The sequence below is a fragment of the Neolamprologus multifasciatus genome, chromosome 1 (genome assembly GCF_963576455.1).
Source record: "Neolamprologus multifasciatus chromosome 1, fNeoMul1.2, whole genome shotgun sequence".
Classification (NCBI taxonomy): domain Eukaryota; kingdom Metazoa; phylum Chordata; class Actinopteri; order Cichliformes; family Cichlidae; genus Neolamprologus; species Neolamprologus multifasciatus.
Window position 1 is genome coordinate 1,445,550 of NC_140439.1, and position 22,889 is coordinate 1,468,438.

Consider the following 22,889-nt stretch of genomic DNA (forward strand, 5'->3'; position numbering starts at 1 on the left):
TGTGATCTGCCCCCATTTATAGCAAACAGGTGCATTTACAAACATTTTGATTGCAAATTTAGAAAACAAATTATAAAACATTGAATTATCTTCAAAGCATTTAAAATTCGGACATGTCATTTTCATTTTTCCCCTGTCGCAGGAGATCCTGATCCAGACTTCTGCACTCAGTACTCATCAAATGTGGTCGTGTGTTCAGTCAGATTTAAACCCTTTCACAGCTGACGTTATTACAGTTAACTGACTCATTGAAGCTGCTTTTTACTTACAAAACTAAAATAAAATCAAAGTATTGAGTAAGTGTCCTCATTTTTATACATTAAAAAACAAACGGCAACGTCCTTGCTACTGTGATTGTGATATTTGCAATTTATTTCCATATTTGGCGGCCAACTGCAGCAACCAAGTGTTCATTCATAGACTGAGAGTGCGTCACAGTCTGGACAACCATTTTTATTCACAAGGCAATCGCGCAAATCTCATAATGGGAGGCAACCTGTCTCCAAACAATCGTGATCCAGCTTCAGCTGGTTACAGTTATTCTCAGACTGGTGAAGGTGTGCAAAAAAACTGCCATCTCATTTACAAATGCAGACGGATTGCCAACACGTCGTGATCAATCTGCCAAAAAACCCCAAAGAAAAACAAGTTGATTGACTGACTGATCCAATTTAGTTGTTGTCATAGTAACAGAAACACTGTTTTCTGATAATCCGCTGGTGCAAACTTAAAAATGTGTATTTTAGACACAAACTATTCTCCGTGGTGACGACCTGGAGGCTGATACTCAAAGTTGGTTATGGAAAAATATCATGTTGACTGAAGATGGGAACGCCACATTGGAGTTGGTATAAAATTGATCTGGTGCCATTTTACGAGTGTATGTGCGCAGATATTTCATGTATCCCATCCAGTCTGTACCTCGAGAGCTGCAACTCGGTGTTTCACAGAAGCCGACGGTCACAGCGAGGTAATACTTGTAGAAAGCACGCAAGCACTTTGCAATCTGTGCCATTTTACTCTTTTCTACATATTCCACTTGTGTGTTTTTAATCCTGTTCTCTTATAATAAGAAATCCAATCAGACAAACAGTAAAGAAGAATGGTGCTGAGGAAGCCGCTGCTCGCCGCAACAATTGAGTACAGTGCAGCTGTTGGTTTGTTATTGTTTTGGTCACATTGTGTTGGTCCAGAGCTGTGAAAGAGATTAAGATCAGACCACATCTTATGAGTAATCAATGCAGAACTCGCTTTAATTCCAACATGTTCTCAACCTTTTCCTGCAACTGCCGCCAACACAAACTGACTCCAGATAAATCATCAGAGAACCCAAAGACAATACAACATTTCAGAGATGATGTAAAAAGGCTGAGAGTCAGAAAATGTGAGTAAGGGACCTTGATGTTAGACTGCAAAGAGGCCACGAGTCCTAAAGCTGGTTAGTGAGTACCTAATGTTACAGACTGAAAACAGGAGTGGAAAGCTACAAAGAAATGAGTGATAAGACTCTGGAGCTGAGACTCGGGTCCTCTATTCCAGTGCTTCAAAGGAAGAAAGAAGAAGGGGATTATTGAGATGTTACAAATCAGGCAGAGATTTACAACAGATAGAAACCAGGACACGATGTAGACAAGACAGATTGCAAAAAGACAAAGAACAGAATTGTTTGCCACTGTAAGCGAGGGATAAGGCAGGCCGAGCAAAAGAGGGGAAAAAGACTGAGAAAGAGAGGGATGGGGTCAAGGGGTCACCTGTTGAGTTGTGATATTAATCTAAACTCCGGCCGTTTTTCCTCAGTCCATGGCTGCTGTTCCCTTCGAAGACAGACAGAGGAAAAGCATGACAGACACATTTAATGGGTAAAAGCAGAGACCCCTGGCTCCAGCCTTAAAGTTCTGCAAGAGGAGAAAATATCCCTGTAAAAAATGTAACATATTTGCATTGGCATACACATGGAAAGAAGAAAGACCTCGGAAAATACTCAAGACCCAGCACAATAGTGCTTTATTTCGGAGGAAAATGGAAAGAGGGGATAAATTCAAAACAGGCTGAAGACTGATGGGAAGGAAAAATGAAGACAAAGACAAGAAGCAAGCTAGGTTTATAAACCTGTCACACGTGCAACCAGCACTCTGAGGAAACGACGAGAAACAGAGTCGTCAAAGCCTGAAACGATGGAGTGGGAACGCTGACTGAGTGGATTTTGTCCTAAAGCGCTCATCAAAAAGGGTCCTGACTTCTACGTAAAAGGACGTCGTAACAGTTTGTTTTTCTCCAACTGGCACAGCTACTCTTCTAAAAATACTAAACTGTGATGGAAAGAACTAAAAACTAAAAATAAATAAATAATAAACTAGACCACCCTCTCTCCAGTCATGCCGGCTGGGATGTTTGTGGAATGCTTTCTTAGCGTTATATAGTGGTGCAACGGATCACGGTTGATCCGTAATCCGAACCAATCCCACTTCCCCCTCTGTCCCCGTTTCCCCTCCCAGTTTGATGGCGTGTGGGACAAAGGAGTTTTTAAGTCTGCTGGTTCTTGACTTTGGGAGAAGCAACCTGTCACTGAACAGACTCCTCTGGTTGTTTATGGCCGTGTGCAGAGGATGCCCAGCATGGTCCATAATGTCCATATTGCACCTTAATTTATTTTTATATAAGTGCGTGGAATGAGTCTTGAATTTAATGTTTTTTAATAGGCAAAAAATACTTAAATGAGTAAATGGCGAGTCAAATTTTTGTCTTTTTTTCCTCATTTTTGCTGATCCGAAAATTGATCCGATCCGTAACTTAAAACCGTGATCCGATCCGAACCGTGAGATATTTGATCCGTTGCACCACTAGCGTTATATATTAACAACATGCTCCTGTTTTTCAGCTGCCATCAAAGAAATAGTTGGAAAACCAAAAATCAAAGCAACCAGAAACACAATGACGTCAGGCACTTTGTTAACAAGCTGTTTAGCCACATCTTCACTTTCAGTACAGGGATTTAACTGCCCGACGTGTGAGCCTGGGTTCGAACCTGCTGGGCAGCGAATCTCTGAGTGGACTTCGTCTGTGGGAAGGCTAACGTTTCCTCTCACTGTCCAAGTTAGGCTTCCTGACGACTTTAAATCGTGTGAGCGTGTCCGGCTCTCTGCTAGTCTTTTTCCCACTGCGCAGTGCCAGTGACCAACCCAGAGCCCACACCTTTAGGACCAAAGTTGGAAAGTCATCAGTTACTAGGGTAGGGATTACCACAAGAAGTTCCAACAATGGCGGGCAGATATAGCTGCGAGCCCGCTGTGACTTTATTCTCTGAGGAATTCGACCTCTGCTACTGTGGCTACATAATAATCAGTTCTCAGAACTGACATAATGTGGGCTGGTTCTCAAAGGGCACCAGTGCAGACCTGTGACAACACTGACTGGGTTCCCTACGTGACGTCTCATGCCGACTGTCTTGGTGTTTTAAAAGTGGATATTAAAAAAAATCCAGGGTGGATCTGACTGGAAACCAAAGCTAGCATTGCTCCAAAGCTAGCAAGCTGCCCATCCTCTTTCCAACTTTAATGTGGGCAATAACTTCAAAGTGAACATTACAATATGTTCAGTGAGACTTTTTGGTGGCAATACTATGTCAATGCAGGGACATCAAAAATCGATTTTATTAAATACATGAAAATACTTTGGGAACACTACAAACAAGAGCAGGGCTCGCAAAATTTCAAAATCCCTGGTAGCCCTTCGGGCAGGGACTCTTCAGTTTTTGGTAGCCCAAAATAAATTTAAGTAGCCCGAATAAAAAAGAGAGCAATTTTTTGATTGATGTTTTGTTTCCGTTACAATATTATACATTAAAGTATAATATTGTAACGGAAACAAAACATTAATCAAAAAATTGTTGAAACACAAATTACAACATTGTATAAAAATTACAATCATCAACTCAAATACTTGGTTCTAATTGAACAGAAATTTCTATGAACTTGTAAGAACTGTGTAGAACATGAATCAGTCTGTGTCAGATCCTGAATTTGAAATTTCCACTGAAGTCACGGGTAAGAGGCAAGTGGAACCAAGATCGAGGCCATTTGCTTTTTGAAGTTTGCAAAGACTGCTAAATTGTGCCAGTGGTAGTTCACTCTTTGCAACATAGTACGCTGGTCTAAACAGATTTTTCAGGTTTATTTTTAGTATGTTATTTGCAATTGGTGTTTGTTCTGGGAAAGATATTGCAGACTGAGCAATAATGCATTTCTTGCATTTCTCATGGGTTCTAATGGGGGCCTTTCTTAAAATTACTGGTCCCAGTAACAAAGGCGCTTGTCGACTCAGAAATCGAATGAAACTCACAACACACCCGGCAGAACATTATGTTATTTACACGGGTGCGCATTCGCTGTCAAAATAAAAGACGCGCACCAGATAAGAAGTTGCAACGTGCGTTTGCGTCCATATAAAAGGCTGTTTTTGTCCGCTAGAGTGGGATTTTCACGGCACATTCTGCACCACATCTCTGTGTGTTCATCATTTGTTTGAAGCCAGCTCACCTCCTGCAACCACTTTTCCGAGAATACGCGCTTCTTTTGTGGTTCGGACTCCTTCTGACATTTCTTTGGAGGTGGAGGAACATCACAGTAATTGCTTAAAGGAGCTTCTTCGACATCTTTAAGAGTTCTAAACAAATGTCTGTCCTCCTCCAGAAAATCCTATGTATGCAAACACGCGTTGCAACTTCTTATCTTGTGCGCGTTTTTTATTTTGACAGCGAATGCGCACCTGCGGACCACTTATGTGCAGCCCTGGTTATTTAGCTCGTCATATTGCAGCCACAGAAATTCTTTTGTCCAAGAAACCATAAAGCTGCACTTTCTTTTTGTTCTTTTCCGTTTTGTGGTAAGCTTTTCTTTGGCTGTCACTTCTTCACCCTGACCTGTCTTATTTGGCTCAGCAGAACTAAAATATATATCCTGCTGCTTTTACACAGACACTCACATAACACTCAGCGATTCTCTGCGTGATCAACCTCTCACATGTTTAAGCTGCAGGAGATTTCACTTGTCATGTTTGCATAGTAAGCTAACGATTGATAAGATGATGTCAGAGGAATTGGTGCGCAAATTATCGTCACTCACCAATCAGTACTGTCGCTCTCAGTTCACAGTTCGCGCGATTGCAAAGTGAAAGCAAAAAACAAGCGCAAATTCAAACGAGATTTCAATATGTCACATATTGACAGTGGCTCACCGATGCCAATGACATAATTACCCAGCTACATTTCCGAAAGAATGCAAAAGCATTGACATATATTTTTCCTTCCTATGACAGCCCGACGGGCAGGGCAGAGATAGATTTTGGTAGCCCGACGGGAAAAATTGCTAGCCCCGGGACGTCGGGCTAGCGATTTTGCGAGCCCTGAAGAGGCTCATCACGCCTGACACGAGGCAAACAGTTGCAGTCTGACTGACTACGCTCACTCAGAGCTTGTTGCTTCTAACTTCTAAGAAGCTAACTTCTCATTTATAAACGCACACAGATTGCCAGCATGTTGCCATCAGGCAATGAGTTTCAACGGGCTGCCGTTGAGCAGGAAGGTAACTAAAATGAGAATTTCTGTCTGTGTAGACAGCAACACACGTGTGATTGTCAATCATGTATCACACATAGATTGCATGTAATTGCCGACTTGACCCCATCTAATAGACTTATAGCAGACTGACTCCATAATTTTGTGGTTACTGCAATTCTTGATATATTGCAAAACATTAAAAATCGCAATAATATCACATTGTGAGTGAAGTAGGATGTCTCTACAATGATGTAGGCTGGAATCATGTTTTCTCAAATCAGCACAAATGTTCACGCTACACTTACTCATGTTAGCAACGCTGACAGTTTAAGACAAACCTCTGACCTCCAACAGTCTGTGACAGAAGCGTCTCAGGAAACCAACACCCAGAGTGCCGTGCTGGAAACACGATTAGTGTTACTATTAAGCTTTGTGAGTCTAAAGGTCTGCAAACCTCCAGACTTACCTGACAACTTACTGTATTCATGCAACTGTAAAAACAACAACAAAAAACTACAACACTACGTGTGCAACATTACCTGGCTGTTACTGCAGGGTGTACAACCTGTAGGTATATTTAGATATGACGTAGGCAAAGGAATGCAGATGAGCTGTGGCATCCCACCCATCCCACAACAAATATTTAACTTGCACAAATACGTGTGATTGTTAAAAAGGGCAGACTGGTCTAAATTCATCCAGGACTGGTTATGTTAATGCCGTGTTGTACATGTGAATGCCAACCGGCGTTTGTGTTAAGCAGCAGCAGCATGACGCAGTTTTCAGGTGAGACAGCAGTTGTTTAGTTGAAACAAATACACAAAAAACCCACATCTCATTCAATAAATGCATAGAAAAAGCAGCAGCCATCAGGGCAATCAGACCGAGGGCACAATCCCTTAGCAATCGTCACAAAACATCTCCGACAGAGACTGCGGTGGAATTTAAGTCCTCTTCTCTGCACTGCAGCCTCCTGGGAGCCTGGGCTGAGATTTCATCCCGAGAGAGGCTGGTACAGGAACAGCAGGCCAAAGATGGGTGCACGGAAGAGAAGCAGAGCGTGGGACTGCATTGATGCTCTGACCCTGAAGCAGATGGTCTCCAAAGGGACCCAGAGCTGTACTCAGGTTTTATGCCTGAAGCATCTTTAGGAACTAACCCCCTTTAAGAGCAGTCTTCCCACACACAAAAAAACAACGCACCTTTTTAACACTGGACTGTTCAGAAAGGTGTCGGTGTGTAGGAAGGACAGATGGTGGATATCAAAAACCCTGGCTCAACTCACTACAGATGGACGCATTAGGATACAACTCCTTTTCCCCTCAGAGAAAAAGAAAATCCAGAGAGATGATAAAATATTCCCTTGGCCAGACTGCTGGTCACTGGGCGGTTAAAGGCTATGTGAACAGCTCTGTTCTCCTGCATTTCTCTCATGCCTGGCAATCCCTCAGCTTATGTAACAGAGTGTGTAAACCTCAACATCAGTCATCTGTTTACAAGAGGACAGATGTGCTAATGAATGCAAATATATGTTTTTCAATCATCTTCATGAAAAGCAGCTTTTATTAAAACACCATCTTATTTCTAACAGCAGCTGGTAAAGTGTGTACTCTGTGCTGTGTACACACTTTATCCAGACCTGCCACAGTTCATCTGGAGATTTTCTCTTCAAGTACTCTAAGATCAGGCTCTGCAGAGGCCGACAGCACCGCACACACAATTCCTGGGAAATCAAGTTTCCCTAATTTGGATCCATGCTTTGCAACTAAGCTCTGAAACACCTTAAGGATTATTTTAGCGCCCTATATGTTAGCTGTCAGAAAGCTACTGTAGCTAGCTCTGACACTTTCAAACATTAACGTATTCACAGCTTTATAGCTGTTAGTTTTATACCATCACAAAAACACAGTGGCCCAAACTGACATGTGAATATTTGACTTAACAGTGATCTTTTCCCCTGTAATAGCACCTCACCTCTTATTGTTGCTTTGCTTTTTGGTTCGAACGTTTATAGAAGCTGGGTTACAATCGAACACAGGTCTCTCCACAGCGTATACCAACTCAAGGTTGTATGTAGATACTAGAGATGGCACGATACCACTTTTTTATGTCCGATACCGATACCGATATCATAAATTTGGATATCTGCCGATACCGATATGAATCCGATATAGTGTGTTTTTTAATCAATAAAACGTTTTTTTTAATATCTTGCTGCATTTTGTATAAGTTTATACTCAAGTTTAAATAAATAACAACACTAAAGCTATTCTGTTATACCTGTATGTAAAAAAATACCCAAAATATTTCATAGTTCAGCAACACTGATCAATCTAATAAACGTAAACCTGCTCCATCCTCCCTATTCTGGTATTTTAAAGAGTACTTAGCAGAAATATCAAGCAACCTAACTAATAGGGTTGCAAACTCCCAGCAAAAAAAAAAATAGGGAACCACCCCCCACCCTCCAGCTCATGATGCTTAATCGATGTAATCAAATTTAATTTGATGCAGGGGGAAAAATGCACAGAAAGAAATTATTTTTCAAGAATAATTAAATAGATTCAACATCTTTCTTCAACAGAATTGCAGACTGCACAGATGGTATCTTCCCAAAGGAAAAAGTAGTATAGCTTACTAGGGTATATTAGACTTAACAGTTACTATATACAGTAATGGACTTCTATGTATTTTACATCAGATTAAAACTTTGGGTGTAAGAGTCAGATAATTATTTATTAAAAGCTAGACATTTTAAATGAGAATAAGAAAGAAAAGTATGTCTTTGTGCCCCCTTTTCCCTGTTCATGCCCTATCGGCCCCCCTGGCTAGACTTTGCTAGATCCGCCCCTGCACAGTTACCAGCCGTCAGCTGCGTAGAAAAAGATCCTGGTGTAGAAATAATATTAAATAAATTCTAACAACAGCTTATCAAGCTTAAACCTGCTGCTGTTGTTCAGCCGCTGGTTTCCTCTTTCTGGTGAGAAGTGAGACAAAAACTAAGAAGAGAGACGGACTCGCGACAGAAAAGCCGATCAGCTGATCATTAAGCGGTTTCACGATTGAAGTAGCAGCAGGAGAGAGAGAGAGGCAGTCGCTCCATATATCTGTTGTTAAGCTTAACATGGGAACGCTTTACAAACATTCAGAGATAAACTTACACACTTGCTTTACTTCTCTCTGGGAAAACTTCCTCGGAGATGAAATGCTGGTTTGCTAGCGAGGCTACAAATACACACCGTGGCTCTATCACGTGATGCATACTGCTGCGACGTGCTACAGTTATGAGCCGAGTTACTCCGTGTAGCGAGTTTTGTGATGTGCTTTTTTGATATTTAATGGATCGGATTACATTTTTTATTTCTCACCGATATCCGATCCAGTAATTTGGGTCAGTATCGGACCGATACCGATATGTAATATCGGATCGGTCCATCTCTAGTAGATACATTACATGTAGACCGTGTTCCACCATCACATGCTCAGGACTGAATCATGTTGCTCTTCTTGGCCCTCACCATTGCTCTTTATTACTCTGCCAACATGTTTGGGCTTGTTGTCAAACTTTTACTCAGTGCAGCATATGACATCAAACCAAAAACTCAGCAAAATATGATGAGATTTCTCCTGGAATGATCCGAGTAAATATAGAGATGGTTGCTGTGTGTCCTTTCTGAGCGGCTGATTTTAAGCGGTGAAACCGAACACACTGCTGAGCTAATGCAACGAAACGGTTAAAGTGTTTTGTGGCTCTTCTCCACAACTGACTAACAGTAATGTAGTGCAGATGTAGCTGGCGCTGTAAACACTTACCACCCCACTCTCCCCTGAGACAGTCTAGCTGGAGGATCTGCTTCTGACTGTAACAACACAAGGGCCTGAGACTATTTCCATGAATGCTTATTAACCTTAGCCACAGATGGGGTCTTTGGATGAGACTGAGTGGGTTTAAATATGGAAAATAAATGAACATTAGCCTCTTGCAAAGGATTGCAACACACAAAAATTTCTTCAATGGGACTTCCTGGCCAACCAGTTGAAGAAGAGCTTCCCAAATGTGACACAAGTTCAGGCCAAACACACTTCCTGTTTCCCCTCCAATCATGTGTTATGTCTTTATCCAAGCTACATATCCGTCAGCAGGCTGAGAGGAAAAGCATAACAGTGACAGTGCAGAGGGGAGCTTGTGTTGTGTTCACTTATTTGGTCCACACAGACAGCTTACAGAACGAGGACACTTGCCAAACGCAGCCGGTCCAAGGACCGTGACCTGATTTGTAAAGTAGCTATGGCTGCATTATCATCAAGAGATGACCGCTGTCGCTTCTCGAGACGTCTCAAACGCAGACACGTGCAAATGACAACAAGTGACTATGAAAACGTGGTTGTGTGCAGAGTCAAAAAAGAGAAGTACTTCTCCGTTGTTTAAGTACAAATATGCATATGTTTAAGAAAAACGAAAACTAAGAGGGGACGGGCAAATATGGGTCCTTATTTATGGCTCCCAAGCACTTTACTCTGATCTAACATCATATATTCATCAAAGAGAGGAGCAGCAGAAACAGCTTTACTTCATCGATTTCAGTCTTAAATCATATGAAACATTGAGAGCAACTTATTCTGATTGCAAAGATCTGATTACGTTACAGTTTTTCAGACCACAGCGTGCCCCTGTTCCTCAAAGGGATTTGAAATTGGATCTTTGTAGCTTAAATCTTAAATGCTCTTGTATTAACCTCATTCATGGACGGTTATTAGCATCCGAGTATTATTACGATGCCAGATTCAATATTCTGAACCTTTTGTTTTCAAATTGGGATAATAAACTGATGGATTAAGTCAATGTTTTAACTTCTTATCAGCTTTTCAAAACCCACAATCTGGAAACTGTGATAAGTACAATTCAGGAAGGCTACTTAGCATTTTGTTGTTGTTGTTTGTCTTGGCTCAGCCAGCCAGATGTACAAATCTCAGAATGATGAACTACATCATTAGAACTAAAAAGCAAATGAAAACACATGTAAAGCCCTCGGATGTCAGGTGGACATGCGAACATTAAGCAGGGGGACAGGGATGCTCTCTGAGCTTTCAAGCTTTACTCAGACAAACTGGGCAGCAGAGTTTGCCCAATGTGCTTCCACTTATGGTACGCCTTATAACCAGCATTATGGTACTCGTAGTTCCTCTGCCTGCGACAGTAAAGTAGGCCAAAATCCACTGCTGAGGGGGAAGCTTATCCCTGTTACACACTGTGACAGCAATCTGCTGCAGGTTGGAGCAGGAGGCTCGATTTGGCCTGCAGAGACTTGATGGAGCTGCAGAGGGGCACGAAGCGGGAACAGGAAAAGAAAACGAAAGGAAAAATGACCACAAGCATAACGAAGGGTTTTTTTGGCAGTTTACAGAAGAGTATTTGGATTGAGTACTTTGCACCTATAAACAGAGAAACTATGAAAAAAATCCTCTAGCACAATCGAGTCACAACCCATTGAAGACTCATTCAATCGCTTGACGAGTTCACATTATCGTTCATAGGCGTGTGTGCGCCTTCATGCCAGAAGGTCCAGTGACTGAATCACGTCAAAATGATCGTCACGTTTGCTCATACTGTAAATTCACAAGCTCAACCATTCACCACGAACAGGTCTGAGACAAAAGCAGCAGTGCCGAAATTATATGCACGAATCTGCTTTTAGTTCTTCGTGCCACATGGCTCAGTAAGAAACACGCCCACTCCGAGTGCGCTGACGTCTGGCTGCTCCGCGAGGACGTTTGTCAGCCAACCTGTTTTGTGCTATCAACAATGACGCAAGGGCGTGGGCCTTATTCAGTTCTTCGGCGCAAGCTGTTATAGTACACTGCAACGCAGAGCCAATGTCTGCGTCGCTGCTGTGGAAGAAAACGAGGCAGGCTGATCGGCAGCCGGCCAAGACGGCATACAAAACACAAAGTGTGGAAACACAGCAAGACTGAAAGAGTGAGAAGGGAGGAGCTTGGCTCAGCTCTTCTATCACAGGCCCATAATTCACTGCCTTGTAAACACAGAGGAAAAGCTGTCTACCAGCACACTGACTGCTCTACGCAGCCACGATCAGAGCTCAGGCGTCCAGCAGATGCCGAGACCGAGTTTCAGCTAAGTTGGTGATTCTGCACCACGGGGCAGCGACAACACAAATCCCTTAGCAGTAGGACGACTGCTGCTGGGCATGACCTTTAAAACAAAAGGCTATCTGTCAGACACCTTCAGTGAGGCGCAGGCTTCTCAGGGCCAACGCAGCGTTTTCACACTTGAAACATTTGTGCAGAAACAGTCGAGGCCAACAACTCCACCCAACAGCCTGCTCCAGCACCTCACTCAGCCATTACTCACTGATCTGTGTTCAATCGAGATAGCTGGGGTCTGGACTTTCAAAGAAAATAACAGCAAGCACACAGAAAGACTTGATATGGGAAATACACTGGCAGGAGCAAATGGTTCCTGTTGTAAAATGATCCAGTTAGAGGAAGAAGAAAAGACGATAAGCATTCTGTCAGCAGCTCGGAGGCTCTACTCACCTTCTCCAGTTGTTGTCCGGAGGTGGCGACAGGTACACCGCTCCATACGGAGAGCTCTCTATGTAGGCTTTGGTCAAGGAAACGAGTGACACATCAACACCATAACACAACAGTCAGAATTAAACCTCATTATAAAAGATATGCAGATGTGTTCTGTCTATAAGAAGCAGGTCAAAGCCCTGCTGAAGTGATGTACAACAGAGAAAAGGTGTGAACAACAGAACCGACCGTCCCAAAACACTCAGTGAAACAACATTTAAGAAAGACATGTTTGCCTTTATACACACGCTGTGGCGCACAGTAGAGAGGGCACGCCATCCTGGATGTTTTAAAGCGGAGACTCCTGCTCTAACATGCTGTCCAACAACCTGCTGCTGAACAACATGAAACAATGGCAGCATTATTTGATTTACTCCTGAATGCTGATGCAGAGTTCCTGGCTTTGTCTGCGAGAGGGCAGGGTGGCGCTTCGTCTTGCCAACAGTTACTCTTTCAGCGAGTTGAGGTCTTTTGTTTTGGAAATACGGGGTAGCTGCTTAATTCAAAGCCACGCGAGACTTGACGGCTGTTCCAGGAGAATCTGTATCACATGGATTATTATTGACATGGGGCAGATTTACAATCTAGATACTTGGTGTCATTCATCAGTTCTCACACAAAACATCGGACAGGCCCAGATACAGAGCAGAGAGGCCATGATCCAGTCAAACTGGATTAACACCTTTCAACAGCTACAATGGAGGAGTCCAGCCCGGAGCGCACAAAGAGGAAAAATGAATGAACAACCTTCTTCTATATGAGCAGTGAGCCTGAAATGGGAAAATCATTCAAAATCAGCCCACCCTGCATTTCTCTGGCCTATTGGAGCCACCATCACATTTTAAAGATTTGCCACTGTTAAAAACAGAAGAACAATCCACTACAAGTGTCCTTTGATACAGACACACTTTACATTACATGTTTTTGTGATTTTTAACTAATGGTCCAGTCTCAGCGTGAGTCTGCATTCATTAAGTTGTCATTTACAGTCACGCTAGTTTCTCCTTTCCCTGCTCCAAGTCTCAGTGTGAGTGCACCTCCTCAAACACATGCATGCAATGTGAACAGTAGAGCTGACATGAAAGGTGGAGTGTATATATGTGCGTATCGATGAAGGTGAGAAAGCTGCTTAACGTAACAAACACAATAAGACAGAGTGTGCAGCACAGGTCGTCCTCGGATCTTTCCAGCAGTATCAACACACACGACCTGACTGTGCCTCAGACAAAAGCAACTGGAATACCTTCAACCTGAGCTACACTGCTGATGACTGAATCAAACAGATCAGGCTCATAGTTTGTCCCACTGTCACGATCACAGCATCTCCAACTTTCATAGTCAGGATCAGACTGACATCAAATTTGTCATTTTTATTTTGAAGGTGCTGTGCTGCCCCCTGTAATCACCACGTAACAAGTAAAGAGTAAGTAGAAGGTCGAGTTTCCAGCTCAAGTTCAACCAATCATCAGTAGCCTAGCTGACAGAAAGATTACTGTTCGATCCTAATAGGGCAACGATGACATGTCTCCTCCCCCCAGCTTTTTATCTGCACAGTGGTAGATTTGGCTCTCAGCAGTTCTAACCAGTGTTGTTGACTAAAGTTTTCCACTACTGCGATGTACATTTTTACTATTGAAATAATCAGATATTAAACAGGAAGGCCATGACACCATGTGACCATGAAGCACATGTGCTTACATGGCCTCCTGTCCCACAGGGCCCATTCTGAGCAACAAACACCTCATTATTGACCTTTGCAGACACCAATGCACAGAACTGACACCACCGCTTTTGTTTTGATACTACGAGATCAAACATCAACACGGGGGCCCCACCCGGGTTACATGTTACATTACAGTATACAACTTTCATTAAAATTAGAAAACAAACAAAACAACAAAGCTATCCATCCTAATCTCTCATCCTGTTCTACTGCTCTCTGATGTGAACCACAATCAAAGCTCTTTAACTGTTAAGCAGAACAAAGGTCTGCAAACTGGGCTCAACTTTATTGTTTTATGTCAAACAAAAGTGATCAAAAGGAAGTGCAGCTTATGCTCCTATCTGGAAATATACAGCTGCAAAACTTAACTGAAATAGAGAGTATATGTAATGTGTATATTTTGAAGGCAGTGTTCATATAGCAGTCAATGAAGCTGCCGTAAGCTTTGGAAGAGGTGTGGTGTGTTTCAGTCTTTAGCAACACCGTGGCTCAGGGGGTTGGGAAGCGCATCTGTAGGTTGCCGGTTCGATCCCCAGCCTCTCTGTCCTGGTTGTTGTGTCCTTGGGCAAGACACTTTACCCTACCGCCTACTGGTGTGGAGTTATATTTACTTAGTGACAATAAATATAACAATAAACTTACTGGCTCTCCAGTTAGTGGACAGAGTCTTAGTACAACTTCTTGGACTGCTTTTGGCAGTGCTAGCCCTCAGTGAGCTCACTGGGCCCACAGGAACCAGTCCACCTGCAGGTTGTGGTTAGAGGGCCCAGCTCGCTCCAGAGCAGCAGGAAGACAACTGTGGAGCTTCTAGAAAAAGCCACTAAATGATGTCAAGCACCACCACAACAGCAACTTGGTCAGCCAATAGAGAAGCACAGGGTGTGAAGGACTGCAGCTAGCTGGTTAGCAGTGACTAAAAGGTTCAAAGAAGAATGAGGGCATCTACTAGCAAGTCGATTACGGATAGCATTGTTAGCTCAGATACAAAGAAATCACCAAATATGTTGAGCTACTGTTGATATAAATGTGAAAACGATGCCTGGGAAACAGTGGACACATCTACGTGTCCATCCATACAATGTCTTCACCAGTCTGTCACAGGGCCAAGTTAGAAGTTAACAAAGTAAATGGACTGGTCCTTATATCGCACTTTTCTACACTGGGCTCATTTAGTTTTTCACACCCATCTGTACGAGCACGTTTTTCTAGGTTTTTTTTTCTACGCAGGTGCTTTTCTATCCAGCATTCACACTCCAGTGGAGACATCACAGAGCACCTCTAGGTTGGTATCTTGCCCAAGGATATTTGGCATGCAGCCACCCCACAAGTTACCACTTGTAACTTGTAAGTTATAGTGTAACTTCGGTATTGATTCAAACCAGAGTATTGATTTTATTTTGGCAATCTTACTAAAGTCAGTTAGTATAGATATATAAACTTTTATATATAAAGAGCTTCTCTTCAACATCTGTGCAGAGGCAGGGAAAGAAGAAACAAGTAGGGCTGCTAGAAGTGTGAACAAATGTTTAATTTAAATATAAAAAATTGGGTGTGAATGAATCCACATCAAGAAACTGATGTTTCAGTCATCGGTTAGAAGCAGCTACTGTTTTTGTGCGATTGCATGTTGGATAATCATAACAGCACACGACAGGCTCAGTCTAAAAAGGAATCGGGTCGTCTCTCCTGCACTGCAAATTCATTTTTAGAACAGTCTGTCCAAGTTACATCTCTCATCTCTTATAATGGTTGCTCATCATTCATGAGTTAAATTATTATACGTGAACTGCCTACGCAGCTGTTATGCATCCTGACAAACACCGCGCATGTAATTGCTGACTGCTAAAAACAATCACAGTAATTAACTGTGCATTGTAAAATCTTACAAATCCTGAATTATTTCACTGCCAACCGTGAAATCTGCAAGGACGTATAAAACTAAATGATTTCTCTTCTCTTGCTCATTTCAGCTGTGATGAGACTCCATGATGAGATGAAGGTCGCAGCTACGAGTCAAACAATCACCGCTCTGCTCCTGCATCTTCACGATAAAAGTCTCCCTTACTGCGACACGTGCATGCAAAACACACACATGTACCCACACCTTCAGTGTGCTCTCAGACGATGCTGAGAATCTCCTGCTGTAAGTGTCTATTAGGAAAAAGCAAGCACATTGTCTCTGCGTCACACTTGAAATTAGCATAATGACTAATTCAGCTCCTGAGGCTACAGAACATCTGCCTACACCAGTAAGTGTCGTCACATTAAAGCACACTACGAACACAAACCATTAACAAACAAAACAAAAACCACCTGGAAGCCACAGCACCCACTTTCTCATCGTCGATTAACCTTTCATGATGATGACAACATCCGTATTGCACAGAAACTATCGTTCGTTCAGGCTTTAAAGGATATCTGCCGGCCGTGCTTGTCGAGGGGTCGGCGATGGGGAGAGTTGATACGGTTGCGGTCCCTGTGGACCCTCTCGACCAGCCCGTGGTGGCGAGTCCCTCTCACCGAGTCCAAACCTGAAGGGAAGCCACCCTGTAAAGGACACAGCAAAGGAACTGTTCACATCACACACATCAAAAAGCTGATTCCTGAAATGTAGTTAGAGCTGCTGACACTTGGTGAAAGGTGCTGCAGAACTGAAATCAGCCGTTTAGTAATCATGTTAATTAAGGTTGTACACCTAAACAGAACAGACTTAATGTGATCACTAACACCTTTTACACCTCACTGTGCTCCATATTTTCACTCTTGTACACTATTAGAGCAGTTATGCCAGTCACTGGCCCTCAGTAGTAGCTCCTCCCCTTTCCCCTCTGGTTAAGATGACTTTCTTCTGATTGAAAGCCCCTCCCAAACCAGCGGCTTAAACAGCAGGTCGATGGGTTTTGTGAGCCTTAGATGACCAACGCAGAGATATCCCTTCTCTATGACATCTCATGCTGCTGTGCATAAAAAACAACTACCTGACAGCGAGCATATGGAGCAGTCTGCAGCCGGATTATCTGAAACTTTAGCCATGTGTGTAATTTAAAAGCCAACATTGAAAAATGTGACAGATACACACAATAGGTCCCCTTTAAAAGTCTACAAACACTGTCAGAGACCAATATGTACCCATGCATTTTCATCACATAAAGTGCCACAGTGAAATACATGTAATGTCACATGTTTAACAGTTTAGAGCTGTTTATTCCCTGGCTGAAACCCAGACATGTTACTCAACTATGTTAACATAAAGATCGAACCATGTGTTTTTATACAAGTCATCTTTAAAGTGTCTGGTAGTTATGTCTATATATGCAGCTCTGACCACAGGCATGTGGTCATAGAACGACTAAACATCTTACAGACATTAACAGTGAGCGGCAGGTAACATAGAGCAGCGGTCTCCAACCTTTTTTGCGCCACGGACTGGTTTGTGCCCGACAATATTTTCACGGACCGGCCTTTAAGGTGTCGCGGATAAATACAACAAAATAAAACCAGTACCAGTACCAAAAAAAAGAGAAGATTTATTCCTAACGCACGTGAAAAGACCCAGGAAAACCGAGTTAACGATAAAAACGATAAAAACGATAACAAAATAACGCTGAAAACCGATAAAAACCCTGAAAACCATACATTTCACACCTGAGCCTCAACTCTCGCGGCCCGGTACCAAACGACTCACGGACCGGTACCAGTCCGAGGCCCGGGGGTTGGGGACCGCTGACATAGAGCACCTAGAGAACCACTATCCTCAGTGATTTGTGAGAGCAATGGGTCAGATATAGAGCATAAAGCGAAAACTGCTTGTTTCCCATCCAGGCTTTTAAACAAGCTGAAACAATGCAACAAGATACAACAATATCAGTGATGATGATGATGATAATGCCCCCCTCGTCACTCCTTCGTCGCTGCTAATAATAAAAAGGAAAAACCCAAACGCTGCAGGTGTTCCCAGTGTTTGACTAAACTCCTACACTTCTTCCCAGCTCAGACTGGGCACTCCACCCTTCTCTGGCTGAGAACCAGGGCCTCAGACTCGGGGGTTCTCATCCCAGCTGCTTCACACTTGGCTGCAAACCGCCTCAGTGCAAATTAGCAGTCATTGCTCGATGAAGTCAACAAGACCACATTATTTACCCAAAGCAGAGATGAGATCCTGAAATAGCTGAACTCAACACCTTCCACCCCATGCCTGCACTAGAAAGAGAGCACCTAGAGAGTCTATAAAATTACATCAGAGTCAGTGATGAAGGGCAGTCCTGGCAAAGTCAAACCCGCCGAGAACAAGTCTGACTTGTAGCTAACAATGTGAACCAAGCTCCCACTGTACAGGGACATGATAGGAATACCAGATACCCCAACTTCCCAAAACATCCCGAAATGCAACTGGATCCCTTCTCCAAGTTTACTAGTTGTGTTTTGTGTGTACATATGGAGATTAGTTGGGAAAACTCCCACAAATGCTTAAATATCCTTGAGAAAGAGCTAAACGAAAACCAAATCGTTCTTCCAGAATCCAAGCTTCAACTAACGGATAGACTCCCCTCTCCAGCACCCTGACATAGACCTTACTGCACTCAGGATCTCCTTGGAATATTGTTGAGATTCTGACTGAGGGTGGGATTTAAAGACCTCACTGCCCGAGGCCTCAGCCAGATGCTCCCAACGGACCTTTGCTCTATGCTCGGCTGTACTAAGCCTGTGTGACATCCTCTCCACACTACCGATAGTAGTGTTGCATTATTGCATTGGTTAGGTTTTGTATGCTTGCAGTATTCAGGTCTTATAAAAGGAATTTTGGAGTTTAAGAGGTCGCACTTTAGTGGAGAAATAAATCAGTTCAGTATACAGATTATCACCCCAGTCAGCAGAGATCAAGCAGAGGACGTTTCCACCTCTCGTTAGGGCTGGGCCATATTATACCGTTCACGGTAATACCGGTACAATGTTAGGCAACGATAAGAAAATGAAATATCGCGACATAATATGGGTGAAACGTGCATGCGCAGTGCCTTTTTTTCATACGCACATGGCCGAAAAAGCATGGCGGCAACAGAGAATGAGAAGGGAAAAAGCGGATCGTTGAGTGAAATGGATGAACCATGAACCGTTATTGCCGTATTTGTTGGACTAAGGTGCTTGTAAATCTGGGAGTAATCTGGGTCCTAATCCCCTTCAGGTTCCAAAGTCAAACAAACACTGCAGCATCACTGAGAGTTAAAAACTGTCTAAATTCTTCCATCTTTAATAAAACGATCAGCGTTGCTGCTTTACCAGGTGTAACTATGAAGTTTAACATCCAGGCATCCATGAAAACAGAATTTATTACATTTAACGGAGTTAGAAGCTAGCAGGAAGTTAGCTCGCTAGTTTCGCTAGTTGCCTAAGCATGATATAGCATGTTCTGACTGAGAGATTTCTGAAAAAAATCAAACGTACAGCTCTGCTATCACTTCCAACATAAATGAAGACAGAAAACTAAACAGCAGTGACGTTTGTAGGGTTACTGAAGTTGGGCTAGCTGCTATATAATGATGTGCTACGTGATTGCTAGCGACACAGCTATGTTAGCATAACATAAACAGTGAAGCTGGAGGATGAACACTAACTTTTTTCCACTCGATAAAAGTTAACGTCAAGGTTCCTGATGGTTAGAGACAAATGCAATCGCATGGCAGGATGCTGTAAACAGACCAAACTTCAGTCTGGTGAACAACTGAGATAATCCATCCACAATACGAGGTTAGTCATTAATATACTGCAACAACATGGGAATAGAGCAGCTGTGAGAGAATACAGCATTAATGAATCAATGGTACAGAAGTGGAGGAAGCAAGAAGTGTGAGTTGAATAAAGTTTGATTTATCTGACTGCTTTGTTTCGCTTAATGTGTCTAATAATCCCATGCACCTTATGGTCCGAAAAATACATATTTGACTTTTTTATTTGGCACACTGCAGTTTAATGTAGCAAAGCACCTCTTTTTAACTTCAGTGGATATTATACATGGTTATGCTCAGGATATGTCAGCCCATTTCTACTGGAAATGCCTTTTGGTTAAACTTTCAGCAAGGAATTTATTTTTACACTGTTAAATGTTTATATAGCTTTAATGCACATAAAAAACAGCTGCTTGTTTAAGTGAAAAGAAATGGATGGGGTTTTTTTTCTCTAGTGTGGAGTTCTGTTTTGTCTCCCGTCAATTATATCGTCAGTTATATCATCATCGCAAATTTTCAAATATATATCGTGATAAATATTTTTGGCCATATCGCCCTGCTCTACCTCTCGTTAAGGCTTAACACGTGATCGTAGTATTGTGGTGTTTGGGAAAAGTTGGGATTAAATGGGTTAATTCTGTCTGATTAAGAAAGCCTTGGCAAGTATTACATGAAGCACTCTGCACTCATTTAATTGAATTAGGGCTAACAAATGATCGCAATCGAGTAAGTTCTAGAAGCCATTTAGTTTGTGGCATTTTGTTCCCAGTAGAGACGAATGCACTCGATCAGTGAGGGAGGCTTTATCTGTCAGTGAGGGGAAAGCTCCACCTCAAAAGGCCATTCTTTCAGCTAACAGGGACACCTTTACCTGGACTTTGTGTATCTTAGGACAGATACTCCTCAGAGAACTGATACACGTCCCAGTGTGACAGAAAAGCTCTGTTAGAACTGCAGCATTGATGTTTTATCCTGGTTTTTCTTCCAGTCTGCAGAAACTCGAGTGAATTATTTAATGCTCTCGAGAGCAGCTTGTTTGCACTTCTAACGATCCAGCACACAGTTTTGCTGCTTTTGCAGTTGAGCTGCACATCAAAAGTGGGCATCAAACACAGCTGGCCTTGAACAACCCCTCAATGAAAACGAGATCTTACACATGATGTACTGCAATTTTAAGGAAAGGACACATCTTTTTCTTTTCTTTTAATAAGAAATCTTCTTTAGCTTAACTTCAAACCGACTAAAACCTCCCGTGTTTCTGCACCAGTATGTCCTGAGGCCATGTTCAAACTGACATTAGCCCTGTGAGGCCTCCTCAATAGGTTTGAACAACAATGCTGCACTGATGCGGCTGCAGCGCTAATGCAGAGCTCCACCAAGACCAAACATACATATATAAAGAAAGACAGAAATAAGGCTCGTCTAGTGAAAGAGTTGAATTTGGCTCAACTTCACTGCAGCATAACTGCACAAGAATTGGCCCAAGTGCACAATGAGTATTTCTGTTAAACCTCTGGGCTTTTTTCCCACACAGATTTTATACAGACCTTATCAAGTCCATGATATTTCATTTTGCTTAAAGTCTTAGAGAGGTGTTATTACATTTTGAATGCAGTCTGTGTGGGTGCTGTATATTTTGATGGTGACGAGTTCCCACCTGAAATTCAGTGCTGGTGTTGCCGATTTGATTGACGTTGGGCAGAGAGCCTCCGTAGTACTGCGCCCTTGACTGAGACAAGCGAAGCTGCTGGATCTTCTGAAACTGGACCTGCGACAAAAACAGAGTCACATGTTGATCATCTGGACACGTAGAGAACAAGTTCTGAATGAGAAATGAATTTGAGCAACCCGACCTTATATCGTACTTCAAATTCTGCAATATCCTGCGGATGTCTAAAATGTCACTTGAGGCCCACTCCTGTTATACTGTCACTGCTCCTCAAATTGCATTTTTTTTCTTTGCATGTCTCATCAAATGGATTTATAGTTTTCAATCAGTTCGAAGCAATATCGTAGTGCAAGCAGCCACTCCAGATGCTTTAGCACAGCTGTGCTCTTATTATTCAATCTGATTTTACCATCTACATTTTGGAAGTGAACAGAGAGACAGGCGTAATATATAAATGCATTAAAAACTGTCTGTCTGATTAAAAAGCAGCCATATCCACTGGACACTGGGGACACATTCTAGGAAATGGGCAGCTTGGCGTCCACATTAGCAGCCTACTGCAAAGACGCCACAATGATTACCTCGCAGAAAACAGAAGGCAGCTTGTTCTGCCAAGGTAAACAGGCAGCTGTGATCGGGGATAGGCAAATCAGAGGGGCAACTTCCCTTAGAGTGCCGAAAGGACAAAATTTAAATTTCAAAGACTGGCCTTGTTTGATTGTATCGTGTTGTATAAGAGTTTACAAAGAGACTGAAGTTGGCAAGAAATTCGGGGCAAGCTAGGACCACTGGACTAAAAACCTTATCTTTTGGCACAAAATGTATCAGTTTCTGTGCAGTGTGGGCGAAAGACTGTTCTGATTCAGCAGACGCAGCACAGCAGACAGTGGTATGGGGTTTAGAGGTGCTGGTGGTCTGTAACCAATGGGTCTGTGATATACACGACTGAAAAGCTGGTAAAGACGTGCTTCCTCAAGCCAACTCAGAAATATTTACTGCCAACAACTGGTATTTAATGTCAGAGGGTTTCTAGCCTCAAATTTCAGTAACATTGATTATTAATGTAGGACACATGAAAAAAATATTCCCTCTCTTAGAGTGTCTGTGTCAGCCTTTATGTAACATCTACATATATTTATGGATGTGAAGGGTGCAGACTTAAGCCTCTTGGTGTACTCGCTACAATGCAGAGTTCTGCAGAGCTTCTCAGGGGTTGATAGTAAGACTTTATGGTCTGTGTAAATGCTGAAGCAGCTGTTTCTAATTTCAGCTGTTTGCTTCAAGTGTGCCCTGTGGCCTGGCCACCTTCAGCCTCACTGACTGGGCTTTTCTGTCTCAGAGGTCACTTACAGTTCACATCTTATGGCAAACTTAACTCAGTGTCGCCTCGAAACCACATCCTCTTTGACTGGCCATTCGGGACTCTCGCTCGCACAGAAAGAGCCCACTGTCAGTGGATGGAATGAGAATAATGTGAAAAGGCCTTTATATCATCCAAGGAGCTTTTATGACTTGGAATGCATAAGGTTTACAGTCACAGGAAAATGAATTTTCCAGGTTTATGTGTGGTCTGATATCATCCTAGTCACAAATCTAAACAATCTAGCAAATAATACACAAACACTG

At 42.6% G+C, this 22,889-nt stretch overlaps 1 protein-coding gene across 2 annotated transcripts in view; it reads right to left on the bottom strand.

Moving 5' to 3' along the window:
- crtc3 (CREB regulated transcription coactivator 3) overlaps positions 1-22,889 on the bottom strand; it is a 46,278-nt gene that overhangs the window by 18,012 nt on the left and 5,377 nt on the right. Inside the window, exons 2-5 of one of the 2 annotated variants that reach the window (XM_085138706.1) lie at positions 21,252-21,362; positions 16,287-16,418; positions 12,110-12,168; positions 1,752-1,814 (exon numbers count right to left, since the gene is read on the bottom strand). In XM_085138706.1, the coding sequence (XP_084994832.1) occupies positions 1,752-1,814; positions 12,110-12,168; positions 16,287-16,418; positions 21,252-21,362 (365 nt within the window). The remainder of the gene's footprint in view (positions 1-1,751; positions 1,815-12,109; positions 12,169-16,286; positions 16,419-21,251; positions 21,363-22,889) is intronic. The other variant, XM_085138778.1, reaches the window with a different exon arrangement.